The following is a 17,363-nucleotide window of genomic DNA, read 5'->3' as shown; positions in this document are numbered from 1 at the left end:
CTGAAGTGAAAAGCTAGACATCTTCACATTAAATAAATTCAATGACCTGGAAGATATCCAAATGATTTCCCCATTCCTTTGTTGTCTGGTCTATTTGTCTTTTGTAGCACATCTCTTCCAAATAGCTCAGAGTACTTTGCAGACATTATCTCATTATTCCTAACAACATTAATGGCATTTTACAAATGAAGAAATGAGTAAGCTGAGCACTCTACTGGAGTCATTTGCCTTAGGTCAGAGAGGATGTTAGCCATGGAAGCATCCCCTAGATGGCCGCTTCTGTTCCCCCTTAGGCTATCACAGGCTTGTCCATGCAGGCCTGAAGCAGAAGCATAAAGCGCCCTTCAAGGAACCAACTACTGAGGAGTTTTCTGAACTAAGGAAAAGTTTTGATTCCACTGCCTCAGCCTCTGCCACCTGCCTGAACCCAAGGCTTGTGGCTTCTTTTTCCTCTTTAAAAAATAATTAATTCTAAACAATTTTGAACATTGATTTGTTGGTGCTGTTCTTCAGTCATTTCATTCATGTCAGATTCAGTGATCCCATTTGAAATGTCTTTTTTTTAAGCCCTTATCTTCTGTCTTAGAATTGATATTAATTTTGGTTCCAAGGCAGAAAAGCATTAAGAGTTAGGCAATTGGGGTTAACTAACTTGGCCAGGGTCACACAGCTTGGAAATGTCTCAGACAAGATTTGAACCCAGGACTTCTTATCGTTAGGCCTGGATCTCTAGCCTCTGAATACCCAGCTGTCTTTTTTCTTTTTTAAACATTTCTTTTTTGTTTTAGGATTGATGCTAAGTTATCAGTTCTAGGGCAGAGTGACGAGGAGTAGGCAATTGGGGTTAAGTGACTTGCTCAGGATCACACAGCTAGGACACAACTGAGGTCAAATTTGAACCCAGATCCTTCAAATTTCAGTCCTGGCTCTCTGTCCATTGAGCCATCTAGCTTCCTCTCCTTTGGTTTGCCAGGTCCTTCTCCAGTTCATTTTTCAAATGAGGAAAATGAGGCAAATAAAATTAAGAGACTTGACCAGGATCACCCAGCTAGTATATGAGGCAGAATATAAACTCAGTTATTCCTGACTCTAAGCCAGGCATCAATACAATCAGCTAAACTTGTTTATCAATTATTTCCATTTAAATGAATGAATAATTCAACCCATAAAAGGTCACAACACTTTAAAAAAAATCCTTACCTTCCACCTTAGAATCAATACTAAGTATTAGTTCTAAGGCAGAAAAGTGGTAAGGGCTAGGCAAGAGGGGGTCAAGTAACTCGCCCAGGGTCACACAGCTCAGAAGTGTCTGAGGCCAAATTTGAACACAGAACCTCCCATTTCTAGGCCTGGCTCTCAATCCACTGAGTCATCCAGCTGCCTTCCACACTTTTAACCACTTAAAGTCTCCATCAAGATTCTTTGAATGAGTAAATGAGTGAATGAATGAATAAATATGAAAAGAGCAAGTCTTGAGCACTTAGAAAGTGCTAAGCACTGTGTTAAACACTGGGGGATACAAATATACAGGCAAAGACAGTCCCTGTTACTTTCTAGCAGAAGAAAAAAAAAAGAGAAGTGATGACTAGCCAGAGACTCTTTGGCTTCAAAAGTTGCTCTTGCTTTCTGAGTGACTAGAGATAAGGCATTTAAACTCCCTGGGCCAGAGTTGACTCATCCATGCAATGAGGGAATTGGGCCAAATGACTTCTAAGGAATGTTCTTGCCTTAAATTCTACAAACCTTTTTTTTTTTTTAAGAAATTGCCCACATACTTGTGAATGATACTAGTTATAGCTCAGGAACAGGATCTGTTTTTCTCCTGTGCACATCATTTGCCCATCTCCATGATCTAGCTCTTTTTTTAAAATAATATTTTATTTGATCATTTCCAAGCATTATTCATTAGAGACAAAGATCATTTTCTTTTCCTCCCTCCCCCCCATAGCCGATTCCACTGGGTATCACATGTGTTCTTGATTCGAACCCATTTCCATGTTGTTGGTATTTGCATTAGAGTGTTCGTTTAGAGTCTCTCCTCTGTCATGTCCCCTCAACCGCTGTATTCAGGCAGTTGCTTTTCCTCGGTGTTTCCACTCCCATAGTTTATCCTTTGCTTATGAATAGTGTTTTTTTCCTAGATCCCTGCAGATTGTTCCGGGACATTACACCGCCACTAATGGAGAAGTCAGTTACATTCGATTGTGCCATAGTGTATCAGTCTCTGTGTACAATGTTCTCCTGGTTCTGCTCCTCTCACTCTGCATCACTTCCATGGAATCCCTCCAGTTCATCATTCCTTTGAGCACAATAGTATTCCATCACCAACATATACCACAATGTGTTCAGCCATTCCCCAATTGATAGGCATCCCCTCGTTTTCCAATTTTTGGCCACCACAAAGAGCGCAGCTATGAATATTTTTGTACATGTCTTTTTCCTTATTATCTCTTTGGGGTACAAGCCCAGCAGTGCTATGGCTGGATCAAAGGGCAGACAGTCTTTTATCGCCCTTTGGGCATAGTTCCAAATTGCCCTCCAGAATGGTTGGATCAATTCACAACTCCTCCAGCAATGAATTAATGTCCCAACTTTGCCACATCCCCCCCAGCATTCATTACTTTCCTTTGCTGTCACCTTGGCCAATCTGCTAGGTGTGAGGTGATACCTCAGAGTTGTTTTGATTTTCATCTCTCTGATTATAAGAGATGTAGAGCACTTCTTCATGTGCTTATTAATAGTTTTGATTTCTTTGGCTGAGAACTGCCTGTTCATGTCCCTTGCCCATTTATCAATTGGAGAATGGCTTGATTTTTTGTACAATTGATTTAGCTCTTTATAAATTTGAGTAATTAAACCTTTGTCAGAGGTTTTTATGAAGACTGTTTCCCAATTTGTTGCTTCCCTTCTGATTTTAGTTACATTGGTTTTGCTTGTACAAAAGCTTTTTAATTTGATGTAATCCAGATTATTTATTTTGCATTTTGTGACTCTTCATGATCTAGCTCTTAACAGAAACTACCAACTGTTTAACTCCCAGATCTCCTATGTCAATTACAAGCTCATCCTAAAGCTGCCCACTTAGCAAATGGGTCTAACTTCCCCTTCCTTCCTCAGAAAAGCATTTTCAGGCAGACTGGCCACTTCCAGATCAAGCAGTTCGATTGCTGCTAATTGGTTTTGCAACAGATGCTGATGCCACCAGCTGGAAAGACACCCCAGAGATATCTACTTTCAAACCACCGGAATCAAAAGATGCAGATATTGAGAACCAGGGATGCAACAGCCAGGATCAGGAGCAGAAACATGGTCCAGTGAATGAAGTTGCCTTTGTCAGCTTGTACCCCAACCGCCATGTTTCTGCCACTGCTCTTATGAAACAACCTCCACATTCTGGAAAGTTCCCTTCCAACAGCATAGGCATGCATCAAAAGCTCATCAAGTGACTTTGTCCTCCTGTTTACTAACAATCTGTCTGAGACCTTTATTTAACACAGAAATTTTAAAATATGTTCTCGGTTTGCTTTGTTGTGTCATAGATTCTGGGTCATTACAACCGAGGGAACTTGAGCACTGAGAAATTTGTGGAAGAAATAAAATCGATTGCCAGTGAGCCTACCGAAAAGCATTTCTTCAATGTGTCGGATGAATTGGCACTCGTCACTATTGCCGAAGTCCTGGGAGAAAGAATATTTGCCTTGGAAGGTAGGACTATTTGTTTAAGTCAGAAGGCTGTATGAATAAGTGAAGCCCTCAGGAATGCATTTTCTGGAGTTGTGCCTGCCTTACTTTACCCACCATGGTATTAGACTGTTTTGTACCCACCTCTCTTTCAGACAGATCTGTCACAATGGACCAGAGCTGCTGGAAGTTGTCTTTCTGAGGGCACAGCACAGGGGATAGAGGTGTTAAGGAGGTCAATGATGGAGGAAGAAATCTGACAGCAAAAATGTCCTGTGTTCCCCTCCCCCCCTTTTGGGGTATTTTGAAGAAAGATGCAATTGATCCTGGGAGATATAAAACAGAGGCAAATGTACATCAGGACTTGTTTTAGTTTACCCTTTTATCAGTGTAGTTTCTCATTCATTTAATGTCTCAGAAAATGGAACCTTTAATATTAGTACATTAAAACATGGTCTCACTGCATAGAATTAGAAGTTTGGGGTCATTAGGAGTGAAATTTCTGGGTGGGACACAAGCCTACCGACTCAAAATGGAAAAACAAGCAAACACAAGATGGCGATTGCAAAGCAGCAAGCCAGTTTTTTCATCTTACTGGCAGAGGGTGCCCTCCACAGAGATGGAACTCAGCGGGGAGGCACCTGCTGAACTTAAGGCAGGTGTTGAAGTCTAGTTGCAAGGGAGGGATTTTCCTTCTGCTAACACCCAATCCTGTCCTCCTCCTCCGCCTGGCACGTGATTATTCTCCGAACCCCAGTCCTGACCCTCTTCTGTGCTCACCTGTGCACACCTCTAAAGCCAAGTGGCAGGGTAGATTTAGCCTATGTGGCAGGGGATTGGGGATAGGGAGGGGAGGGGGGAGCGGATGGAGACAACAAGGGAAGAGTGTACCTCTTCTATGTGGAGTTAGGGACTTTCTGCACTAGCATTTTTCTGACCTCTTCTATGTGGCAGGTGGAAAAGAAGAGAAGAAAGGAGAAAGGGAAGAGTAGTGTAGTTAGGGACTTCCTGCCTATTCTAGCGGCACACCCAGCATGAGTCCTCTTCACTTGCTATTTGCACTTGATGCTTTCCATTCTTAGACTTCAAATGAGTCTGGACTTATCAATATGATGAACCTGGGAGTTTTTCTTCATGGGACTTCCTAGGCTAACAGTTCACTTGGGAGCTAAAAAGCTGTAAACCTTTCCTTGTCAAAATGTCCTAGAATTAGTGGGCAAAATCAGCAGCCCTTTCAAAAGAATATTCAGCTCTCCTTGTGTTACAATATAGAAGAGGTGTCACACCAAAATCTATGAGCTTTGTGTCCAATGAAATTCCTACTAAAAATGACAATCGATCCAGGACAATTCAGAGGGACTAATGAGAAAATGCTATCCACATCGAGAGAAAGAACTGTGGGAGCGGAAACGCAGAAGGAAATTGTGATTTATCATTTGTTTACATGGATATTGGATGTGGGGTTTGGGTTGTTAAAAGATTACTCTGTTACAAAAATGAATAATATGGAAATAGGTATCAGGGGATAACACATGTATAACCAGGTGGAATTGCTTGTCAGCTCCAGGAGGGAGGAGGGAAGAGTGGAGGGAGAGAAAATGAATCATGCAACCATGAAAAAATATTTTAAAATAAATAAAGATGAAAGAAAATCTTCAAAAATACAAATGACAGCAGGCTAAAGGGTCTTTGCCTCCTATGTATATCTCTTTTGCCTGTCCTCAACCCATAGACTGTTTGATCTGGAAGCAGAGGCATGCTGGTAAATATTTTTATCAACTAGTTCTGGGGGGTGTAAACCTTAAAATTTCTTAGACTTGTGAATGTTGGAAATTTCACCATTGGAAATTTTCATACTTGGAAAAAATTTCCTACTGATAGTAAGAACTCTATTGGAATGTGAACCCCCTTGGCATGGGAGGATCCTTCTCCTCCCTACATAAGACTACTTTAGGACAGAAACCTTTTGCTAAACAATGGAAAGGGCTTTGACCTATGCTTAAGCATAGAACAGGAAGTTCTTTGAGTCATGATTGATTTTAGAATTGATACAATAGAGATACTTGGAATGACAGAACCAGGTCTTGGAAAATACAATTTCTACCCTACTTAGAGTAACAGGATTTAGGAAGGGCTGCAGCAAAGGATCAAGATTTAATTATTTGAGAATATGACCTTCAACAGACATGTACAAAGGGGGGCAGACCTCTGGGCGGTCCTGGGTTAAACTAGAACCACTATTGGCACAGGGGAGACATCGACAGTGATTGGTAGATGTGAGAACTGAGGGGAGGGAACTTAGATGGTTTCCTTAAAGATAGCAGGGTCTGAGGACTAGGACTTTCAAGAGGTTTTGCTCTGAGAGGTTGTGCTCTGAGAAGTTTTGCTCTGAAGGAGGCTGGAGGTGGAGGCCGCCGAGACTGTTTCTCCATTTTGGTCACGTGAGTGATAGGGACTGATCTCTTTTCTTTGCCTCAGCTATCTAAAGGCTTGGGCCTTTTGGCCCAGCCTAAACAGAGGGGGTATTTAAGCCCTATTCCCTTCTTTCCCCTTTCTCTCTCTCTCTCTCTCTCTCTCTCTCTCTCTCTCTCTCTCTCTCTCTCTCTCTCTGTCTCTCTGTCTCTCTCTCTCTCTCTGTCTCTGTCTCTCTCTCTCTCTCTCTCTCTCTCTGTCTCTCTCTCTCTCTCTCTCTCTCTGTCTCTCTCTCTGTCTCTCTGTCTCTCTGTCTCTCACCTTTCTTCCTCCTGTTTGTAATTAAACTCCATAAAAGGTTGACTGCTGACTTGAGTTTTCATTTAGGAATTACATAGCTGAATTCCTTGGCAACCTTAAATTAATATATATCAGTCTTTTAAAGTGATTTCCTTGTCACAGGGGGGATGTATATGTAACCCTTTTTTAGTCTATTTTGGATTATTAACATTTTAAATCATTTTCTTATGTCTAGAAAAATCAACAAAACATTGAATCAAGCCCAACTTTTTCACGTTTGCTGATTTCTGAGTTACAAACACTTGCAATGAAAACTTAAAATCAATCCTTGTTAGCCAGTTCATTTGGCTCAAGAACACCAGTGGCTTGAAGGAACCTTAAAAGATCATAGGATCAGAGCTCTGGAGTTGAAAGTAACATCAGATGCCATGTGATAGAACACTTCCTTATTTTTCAGATGAAAAAACTTAAATCCAAAGAAATTAGATGCTGTATGGAGTATTTTAAGAGAACTAGCACCTCTGGCTTCCTGAGCCCTTTTCAGGTCTGCTCATCCACTTTGGGTGTTCATCTCTCACCTAACTCTCACCTGTGGCTGCAAGAAACTATAGCATGTGCAGTGGTTTTGCTCTAGTAAAACTGGCTCAAAAGATAGGGTAATTCAGGTTGAGGGTAGCCAACAGTGAGCTCAAGAAGTATTTACTCCAAGTATATGAAGACTTCCCCTGGTAGAATAGGTGGATGAGAACAATTTGTTCCAACAGCCACACAGGCACTGTGGAGTGCTTACAGTTTGGTCAGAAATTGAAGACCACAGTCAACCATTGCATCCTGGGATATCACCAGTCATGCTGATTTTTGTCTTGGCATTGGGCTTTGAGGACTCTGGAAAAGACTGTGAAATTGATGACTTTGTGCCTCTCTGCCTCATTTAAATCCAATCGCTATGAGGCAGGACTTCACCCCATGATGTCATTAACCTCTTCAAAAATGAAAGATGAACAACAACAAATTGAAAGTAGTCATTAAACCAATCCTCCTAATCTTGCCACACATTATCAACTTTAATACTGAGGAAGAGAAAAGACAGAGAAATCCACATCTGCAACAAATCATGGTACAGTAGCTTTAGAATCAGACATCCTGGGCTCACGTCCTACTTCTGATGCTTATTGTCCATCTGACCTAGGACAAATGTCTTTGGTTACCCTGGGCCTCCATTTCTTCATCTGTAAAATAGTTTTCTTTCTCTGTTTTTCCTCTTTCTGGTTTAAGTGTCAGGATCATATTTGTGTCATAAAAAGAATTTGGTAGAGTTCTTTTCACAGCTATTTTTCCAAATACTTTAATATGTTGGAATTATCTAAATCTTTGGCAAAATTCATTTCTGAATCCATTTGACTCTGGGGATTTTTTTTCTTAGGGAATTATTTGATGACTTGTTAAATTTCACAACTACAAAATACTTTTCACACAAATAAAGTCATATCTAAATATTTGAAAAAAACATTAATTGTTCAGAGACAATATAATAAAAATGACATATCTAAATCAAGTTAACTCTTCTCTGCTATACCAATCAAAATACTCAAAAATATTTCATAGAGCTAGAAAAAGAATAAAATTCATCTGGAAGAACAAAAAGCCCAGAATATCAAGGGAATTTATCTAAAAATATCTATATAAAAGAAAGTGGATTAAATGTACTAGATCTCAAACTGTATTATAAAATGGACACCATCAAAACATCTGGTACTAGCTAAGAATAGTGGATGAATGGACTAGATTAGGCACTTAATACAAAGTTGTGTAAAAATGAAAATTAATGTAAAATACTTAAAATATTATATTTTATAAGATTTATTAATGATCACTAGAAGTAACAAAATAAAAAGGTAATGTAATGCAGGTATTAATTTGGAGAATGGGTAAGGATGATGGAGAGAAAGAGGGAATGGGTTTGGGAGAGTGGAGAGATCCTCCTCCTCTCCCTTCCTTCCAAGGGGAGATAGCCAAATCTTGTCCCCTTGAGTGGGAAGTATGTCTTCTCAGAGAATGTTTTCTGAGAGATGGAGGACAGGAAACCAGAGAGGGAGTCTTAGTGAAATGATAAGATGCCCCCTTTGAGGAGCCTTGAGAGGCAAGATGAATTCTTATGCCTCTGTTTTCCCCAGGGACATCAACTGTCTTTCCCTTTCAGGATCTTAGGGGCTACCCGACTGTCAAGGAAAGATGTCATTTCCGTGGGTCAGGCAATCTTGAATCCCTGAGACCTACAAGTCAACCCCACTTTGGGGGGAGGTGTGATTCTCCCCAAATCTTCAGTTCCCTTAATTATGTTGTTTAGAGATGGACCCAGACCTAAATCTTGAATAACAGTGATTTATTGGGGTTCAAGCAGGGAAGAGGTATTGGAGATATCAAGTAGGGAAGTAGATAAACAGGGAAATCCCCCACTCCAGCAGATTGGCCTTCCAAAGTCTAGGGGTTCAAGGCTTCTCAGCCTTGATTCCTCTTTCTAGACAACTGCCTGTTAGTTCCTACTCTCAAGCTAGCTAACTTGACTATATGAATCCAGGGACAAGTAAGGGAGAGAGAGACAGAGAGAGAAATCCTTGGACAGATCTGTGGATGGCTCTCTTCAGAAAGTCCCAATCCACAGCCCCACTGAGGACTTTAAAGTGCTGTCACAGGTTTTGTTGAAGGTATTCAGAGGTTTAGGAAGGACAGTTGATATCTAAGGGATAGGTTTTTTCTGAGCTTCTGGGAATTCACCTCACTTCTCCTCCCCCAAGCCAGAACTGACTTGTCTGTTGGATCTCTCAGCCTCTGTTCCTTCCTTGGAACTCTCAGTTTCTTCTTTCCCTTCCCCCACTCTTTTCTCAGCATGTCCTTTCAAGAGATGATCTCTTGCCCATTTAAAAATCTCTCAGCTCTTACCTTACAGTAACAAAACACACACACACACACACACACACACACACACACACACACACACACGCACGCCCATGACTAATCTACCTGTTCAAACAGCCTGCTCCACCAGTATCCCAATCCAGGAAGGAAAGAGAACACTGAAGACCAAAGTCTTCATTGTTCTATTATTATGGAAAAGGGGCTGAACACTTTCCTAGAGTGCATAGGTTCTAAGAAAATGTGAGGAACAAACAAAATGAGAGAGGACAGAAAAATGAGGAGGGTAAAGGAACAACTTACCCTCCACAATGTTGGCAAGCTCCACAAGCCTGCCAGAGTACATTTTGCCCATATCTTCTACTTAGTTTTTAGAAATGGGAAGTTCCATCTACTCTTGAGGGAAACTACTGCTAAAAAGAGACAAGACCTGTGTGTAAGTCACCTTTAATCTCTATCTTTCTTTAGTTCAAAGTGTTATTTATTTACTTAAAGAGCAATGCTGACTAGCATTCAGGGTGGGAGGGGGCAGTGTGGATAGGATAATGTCTTCATAAGCTCTTAAACTATTTTAAATTTGATAATCTAGGCAGTATGTGTGAGAGAAACAATGCATCAATGGTATTTAAAAGCAAATTTATTAAAGTTTATAGGACACCATTATCATTAAGGATCCTATGGCGAGAGAAAAATAGCTACCATAGGGGGAAAGGTAAACTGTGCACTATAAGCAGAAATGAAGCCTCCATCAGCTGTGAGAAGAAAATTCAATTTACTTTTAAATGTCATATGACTATATGCTATTGATGTCTATCATGCTTATTGATGCAGTTAAAGCTTCCAACTTTTTAAACTGTGCAGAAACCTTAGGAAGGCACTGCACTTCAAAAATAAACTGTGTTCACAAGAGTCCCATTGGTCAATAACTTTCTAAGCATCTTTATCATTTTTAAAATTCAATTTTTTAAATAATACAATCCTTTTTTTCTTCTCCCACTCCCCATTGCTCTTTTGGGAGAAAAAAAGAAGAAAAAGGAAAGCAAATTCCTTATTTAAAATGTACATAGTCAAACACAACAAGTTTCTTCATTGGTTGGGTTAAAAAAATTGGTGTCACATTCTGCACTCTGAATCCATCGCCTCTCTTTCAGGACCTGGGTATCACACGGCACCACTGATCCTCTAGAATTACGAGTAGTCGAGGTTCTTGCAGCCAAGCTTTTTTTTCTTTTTTCTTTTTGCCAATAGCACTGGATTTTACAGAATCAGGTCAGAAAGGCCTATATTTTCCTACCACTTGGAAATTTTCCTTTTCCCATAAATCATGATGGTAACTGCCAGCTAATGTGAAGGCTGTATTGTTCTTTCCTTTGGGCACCAGTTCAGCTGGGTGAGGAGCCAGTGCCAATGACTTGCCTTGGGATATGAGGAAGTCATTTAACATTTCCATTTCCCTTAGGAACAGCAGAGATAACAGCAAAATCCCTCTCCAGCGCTATGGGCTCTTGTACAGGTCATTGTGGACTTGCCTGAGTAGAGGCTAGAGAAAGGGGCTTGAGTAGGACAGCTCCAGTGACTCGGTCTCTCCCTCTACTCTCTATTTGTCATCTGAAGACAGAAGCCAGAAGCAGGGTGAGACTTGGAAAGAGTCAGGGCTCCCAATATTAGGAGAGGTCGCTTTTATTGGCACTTTGACACACTTTCTACCTGCCTGTTAGGGAGGCTCTAAAGATCAATTTGATAATAAGTGTAAAGTGCCTTGAGCTCTCGGAATAAAATGTTTTAAAATAAAGCTTATTTTAGTTGCCTAACTGAAAGGACTATTCCAATGCATGAGTGAGATGTAATATATGGCTCTTGACTGTTTCCCCCATAAAGTTGATCCCCATAAAAACCATTTGCAAACCCATTCACTGGCAATTTATTCCAGGTAAGTAGTAAAGAAGCTTGGAGCTTGATTTCATTCATTTGACTCCCTTATATCCCCCTGCTGGGAGATCAGGTTGATTTTTTTTAGTATAAATTTTGGATTAGTTGTGAGGCTTTTTTCACATCTGCAAAGTAACATTAATAAATGACCCATTGATTTGGAGGAAAATAAATGGATATTGTCCAACTTCCTCCATATTATGTGACTCTGTTAAGTTTAGAATATTGAATGTTTTCAAATATATATCCGTTATTTCAGGTATACTCTTTATATATATGCAAATATGTATAAACATATAAAAAGTGTCCCAGAAGTTTTAGTGCAACTTGAAACTTTATTATCCTAAAATTGCCCTGAGACTTTTGGCACACACTGCACAGTAGGGCACAGTGGATAGAGGTCTGGCTTCTGAACTAAGGAGACCTAGATTTAAGTTCCACTTTTACCTCCTATTGGTTATACGGGCAGGTCATTTACCTTCTCAAGGTCCCCGACAACTTTCTAAGACGAATTTCCAGACAAGATGTCAACCTGAGTTAGAAGGGGACATTTCTTACCGGGAGATGCCCATAGGGATAGAACCAGTATTTTGGTCAACATGGCAGACTCGCCTATCATGGCTTAGATGACACTGGAGGGGTTACTTGCTGCTCATGTAACCAAATAATAATCCTAGTGTTTACTCGTGTAATATGTGCCTGGCATATGTTTTGATGCACATCCCTAATGACTACATTTCTGAGGTATTTTATAACTTCATAATAGTTCTCATATGCCAGGATTATTCATATAGCAAAATTATATTTATCTCCCAGTTATTCATTGTAGTGGAGCAGGTAAGTGGATAGAGTGCTGGGCTTGAAGTCACAAAGACTCATCTTCCTGAGTTCAAATCTGGCCTCAGACAATTACTAGATTTATAACCCTGTACAAGTCACTTCATCCTGTTTGCTTCAGTTCCTCATCTATAAAGTAAGCTGGAAAAGGAAATGGCAAACCACTTCAGCGTCTTTGGCAAGGAAACCTCAAATGGGGTCAGGAAGAATCCGACATGACTGAAATGTTTTTATAGTAGTTTACCCGAGTCCCCAAGTTTTGGAGGTCTGCTGTGTGAATGACCAAAGGCACGTGTGTGGCTAAAAAGGCAATATGCTTATGAAGAACGGAATTTGAATTATCACAGTTTAATAAGAAAAGTCTTCTGTGGGGGCAGCTGGGTAGCTCAGTGGATTGAGAACCAGGCATAGAGAGGGGAGGTCCTGGGTTCAAATCTGACCTTAGACACTTCCCAGATGTGTGTCCCTGGGCAAGTCACTTAACCCCCATTGCCCAGCCCTTACCACTCTTCTGCCTTGGAGCCAATACACAGTATTGACTCCAAAACAGAAAGAAAGGGTTTAAAAAAAAAGAAAAAGAAAAGTCTTCTGTGTCTATAACCTGGGCTTCTCTGGCAGTAGGGGACAAAGAGGTCTTTATAGCGGGCAATCTGGACATGCTCCAAAGCCCCTCAATGGCATCTCCAGTTTGGGGGAACTAGGAATGCCCAGAGAAATCCAAGCTGTTATATTTAAAATGATGATGTGACTGAAGCACCTCGGTGACACAGTAGATAAGAGTTTGGGATTTGGACTCAGGAAAATCAAAGTTCAAGTCCTCCCTCTTACACTTACTAGCTGGGTGGTCCCCAGTGAGTTAGTAATCTTCTTAACCTCTGTTTCCTCATTGGCAAAATTAGCTAATAATAGCCTCTAAATCACAAATTTGCAGATCAAATGAAATGATTTATACTAATCTTGTTGTTGTATAGTCTTCATGTCGGCTCTTCATGGTTCTATTTGGGGTTTTCTTGGAAAAGATACCAAAATGGTTTGCCATTTCCTTCTCTGGCTCATTTTACAAGTGAGGAAACTAAGGCAAACAGGATTAAGTGACTAGCCTGGGGTCCCGAAGTTAGTAAGAGCATGAAAATGGATTTGAACTCAGGTCTTCCTGACTCCTAGCTATCCCCACTGCACAAATCTTAGAGAACTATATAAATGTTAATTATTATTATTATTATTGTCATCATTATAGCCTAGGATCTTGGATACAAAGCCAACATCTATGCTGTTGAGGACAAATGATCATCATAAGAGATACTAGTCAGTCCTTAAAACCCATTTTGGATTATGGAATTGTGTATATAGACATATAATGGGATTGTGGCATCCTTTAGATATGGAAAAGGATTCTTTGAAAGCAGTAACGTGACTTCAGAAACTTTATACCAGTTCAGAGAAGCCAGTTCCAGCTCTTAGTGTTGGGGCCAAATAGACCTTCCAAGGACCAAAACTGTCTAGAATTCTCAAGTAGTCCAGGAGTCTGCTGCAAAGACAGGAATTTAGATTTCTCTCTCCCAAGACTCTCTGGGAAAGGGGAGAGATACTTCTCAAGTACAAGATGGGACAGGCTTGGTTAGACAGTTGTGAGCCTGAAAAAGATCTGGTACTTGTTTAGTGGACTGCAAGTGCGATGTATTTTTAAGTAGGGCATATGTAAATGTGCTTTGCCCAGTTTATGTGTTTATTGCATGCCCATGTACGTTCTATGTCCCAGGGCTTAGCACAGTACCTGACACATAATAGGCTCTAAACGTTTATTGATTATAATATGGAAATATGTCTAGATCAAGGACACATGTAAAACCCAGTGGAACTGAACGTTGGCTTTGGGAGGAGGGTGGGAGAAGGGGAGGGAAAGAACATGATTCATGTAACCATGGGAAAATATTCTTAATTAATTAAATAAAATTTAAAAAAAAGAAAAAAGTTTATTGATTGACTGACATGGGTCTGTCTAGAGGTGACCTTCAGGAAGATATAAGTAGTTATCTAGAGTTTCTTCCACCCACTCTTCTCTAAGGAAAACTTTGATTCCTACCAGGAGAGAAAACTGGAGATGAGTGCTAGAGTCCAGTCACTTTGCTCTCTCCAGAGAAACTGTCCTGAGCTAGAATTATATTTATTTGCCCTCATTAAATATTGTTAGTCTAGGTTTAATGATTTTTAGGTTCAATCTGAACTTTGGATTACTTATTATCCTTTAATGGGGAAGGAGTATCCCAAGACTTGAATCTTTCCCCCACCAGTTGGTATACACCAATTCCAGTTGCACAAAGATCACATGTAAATTAAAAATAATTCTATTTATCCAAGCCAATAGCAAACAAAAATCAGAAAAGGAATGCAGATGAGAATATCTAAGATAATATATGAGGTGAATCTCAATTCAAACAAGATAGGCAAGATCTTTCCTGAGAAGAAATTCCCTCTAGTTTATAGCATAAGGTAGGTAGGTGGTGCATTGGGTTGAGTACTGGGTCTGAAATCAGGAAGATCTGAATTCAAATTCAGCCTCAGATACTAGCTGTGTGAACCTGGGAAAGCCACTTGAACCTGTCTATCTCAGTTTCCTCATCTGTAAAATGATCTGGAAAAGGAAATGGCAAACCATTCTTATGTCTTTGCTCATAAAACCTCAAAGAAGGTCATAAAGAGTTGGACACAATTGAACAGCAACAAATCAAGTCTCTGGTATAGCAAGCTGGGGATAGGAACATAATTGAGGTAGTAGGTTTTCTTCATGCTGATTTTTCCCCAGAGCATTTCTCTCCCTTCAGGGATCTGTCCCTGAAGAGAATCTGAAACTACTTGTCTTCTTTCCCAAAGATGGAAAACCGGAAAACCAGAATCTCTCTTCTACCAACTTTTTACCAATTCTACCCCTCATGTAAATGTGGAATATTGAGTAACCATTCTTTACCAGTGAAGAAAATATGATGCCAATAGGTTTACCCTGTGGTTCCATAGTCAACAGAGTGATTTGGTAGTCCCCCAAACTAATGCAAACTTGAGCTGTATTGAGAAATATAATTTTCAAGAATAAGAAGAAGCTGATGCCACGGTCACACCACATTCTCAATATTACATTTAGTTCCAAGCACTCAAGTTTAGGAAGGACATTAATAAAACAGAACGTTCAGATCCAATCAACTCAAATGGGAAAGGTCTTCAAGTCCATGCCATAGGAGCATTGTTTAAGGGAACTGGGAATGTTCATTATGGAAAAGAGAAGACTTGGGGACAATCTCAAAGGTGCTTGGAAATATATGAAGAGTTGTCATGTGAAATGGGGGTCAGATTTTGAAATTATTCCAGAGCGTTCTAAAACGGTGAATACTCTTAGCTGTAGCAATACCACTTTTGTTTTGCTTTCTAAGGTGAACAGGGAAAAAGGGAAGGAGACTATGTGTTCCAAAATATTTATAGCATCTCTCTTTATGGTGGTTCAAAGAATTGGAAATATAAAAGATGCCCATCAGTTGGGGAATGACTAAACAAATGGTGGCATATAATTGTGATGGAATTCTACAGTACTTTAAGAAATGATAAGCAGGTTAATTTTAGAAAAAACTTGGAAATACCTACCTACATAAAATAAACAGAACCAAGTGAATATTATATACAGCTACAGAATTAACACTTAAAGAATAATTTGTGACTATCCACCTTCAGAGCAAAAACAAAAATAGAAACGTGAAAGATATAATTTATACACTTTTTTTTTCTCGTGCCAAGCTTTCTTTGGTGTGGAGAGGGGAAGAAAGGGATGAGATACCTGGGAATTACTTATTTAGAGAATAAAGAAATTTTAAAAGGGGGTGCTTAGATAAATTTTTTAACCTGAGAGGAGTAATGAATAAGAGTTGCAGTGAGATATGTATACGCTTGTTATATAGAAAAACTCTCTAATTATTAGAACTTTTCAAGAGTGCAGTGATTGCCTTAGTAGTTTCCCCATCATTGGTAGTCTTCAAACAGATAGATGCTGGATGGCCACTTCCAGCTTTGAAATCCTTCAATTCAGATTCTTGAGGTCTAAGATCTCTCACTGCCATAGTGGAGAAATTAGTTTTTAGCTACCATATGTCTGATAGCTTCTTAGTGAAAGAAAATTATGTGCCTAGTTAGAACCACCAAATCTTAGCTCCCAAGAAACAATGATGCCATTGAATCACAAACACTGAAGTCTTCCTATGTTTCTCCAAGAAGAAAAAAAAAATTATCATTTTTGTCATTATTTTGGTGCAATGATTTCCATCAAGTGAATAAACTATAATTTGTGTTTGATGGTTAGTATATATTTTTTAAATCAATTAAGAGAAAAATAAACTTTCTGTTTTACTTAAATATGGTTATTTTCTATTTTATAGCCACAACTGACTTGTCAGCAGCGTCGTTTGAGATGGAAATGTCCCAGACTGGATTTAGTGCTCATTATTCACAGGTAAATTGATCACTGGGCAGAAGAAATTGAAGCCTTATTTTTCTTTTCCCAGGTCAGGAGCAGCTTGGTGTGTAGTGGATATAGTGATGATTCTGAAGTCAGGAAGACCTGAGTTCAAATCCAGACTCAAGATGATTACTAGTTCGGTGATACTGGGAAAATAACTTAAACTCAGATTGTCTCAGTTTCCTCTCCTATAAAATAAAAATCATAATAACTCCATGTCCCAAAGCTGTTATGAGGATCTAATGAGATAATAAATGTAAAAGCATAATACAGTGCCTATTCATAGTAGCTACTCAAGAGATGTTATTTATTATTATTATTATTCCATTAATAAAGGATAATTAAAATTATCCTTTTACTGGATATTCAGTATCACAAGTATCACATTTCTAACACAGAGATTGTCTTGACTGCATTCTAATGTTTTTTTTCTGGTCCAAATTTGAAAATAGCACTTCTAAGACCTCATTAAAATTGTATGTGAATTAATTCCATATTTGTCAAGAAAAATAAGGTGTACAAAATATAAATCTGCAATTTCAAGAACAATCTTCTGAGTTTTAAAATATTCCTTTCTGTCCTGTTATGCATATAAAATGCCTATTCTATTTGGTGTACATTAAGTTTAGAATTTTTAAAATTAAAATAATATCTGATGTTTTATAGCTCTTAAAAGTTTGCAAAATACTTAACAAATATCTCGTTCTAACATTGAAACAACTTTGAAAGGTAGATGCTATTATTATCCCTGTTATAGATAAAGGAAACTGAGGTAAGCAGTAAAAAGAAGCCTACG

The 17,363-nt window shown here is 39.3% G+C and overlaps 1 protein-coding gene across 1 annotated transcript in view; it reads left to right on the top strand.

Annotated features, from left to right (window-relative positions):
- Positions 1-17,363, top strand: part of ITGA1 (integrin subunit alpha 1) — a 205,327-nt gene that overhangs the window by 123,147 nt on the left and 64,817 nt on the right. The window contains 2 exon segments of the mRNA XM_007486289.3: positions 3,540-3,705; positions 16,488-16,561. Of these exon segments, the coding sequence (XP_007486351.2) occupies positions 3,540-3,705; positions 16,488-16,561 (240 nt within the window).

The sequence above is a fragment of the Monodelphis domestica genome, chromosome 3 (assembly GCF_027887165.1).
Source record: "Monodelphis domestica isolate mMonDom1 chromosome 3, mMonDom1.pri, whole genome shotgun sequence".
NCBI classification, from domain to species: domain Eukaryota; kingdom Metazoa; phylum Chordata; class Mammalia; order Didelphimorphia; family Didelphidae; genus Monodelphis; species Monodelphis domestica.
Note: the sequence above shows the minus strand (reverse complement) of the source record. Positions and strands in the feature narration are given on the sequence as shown.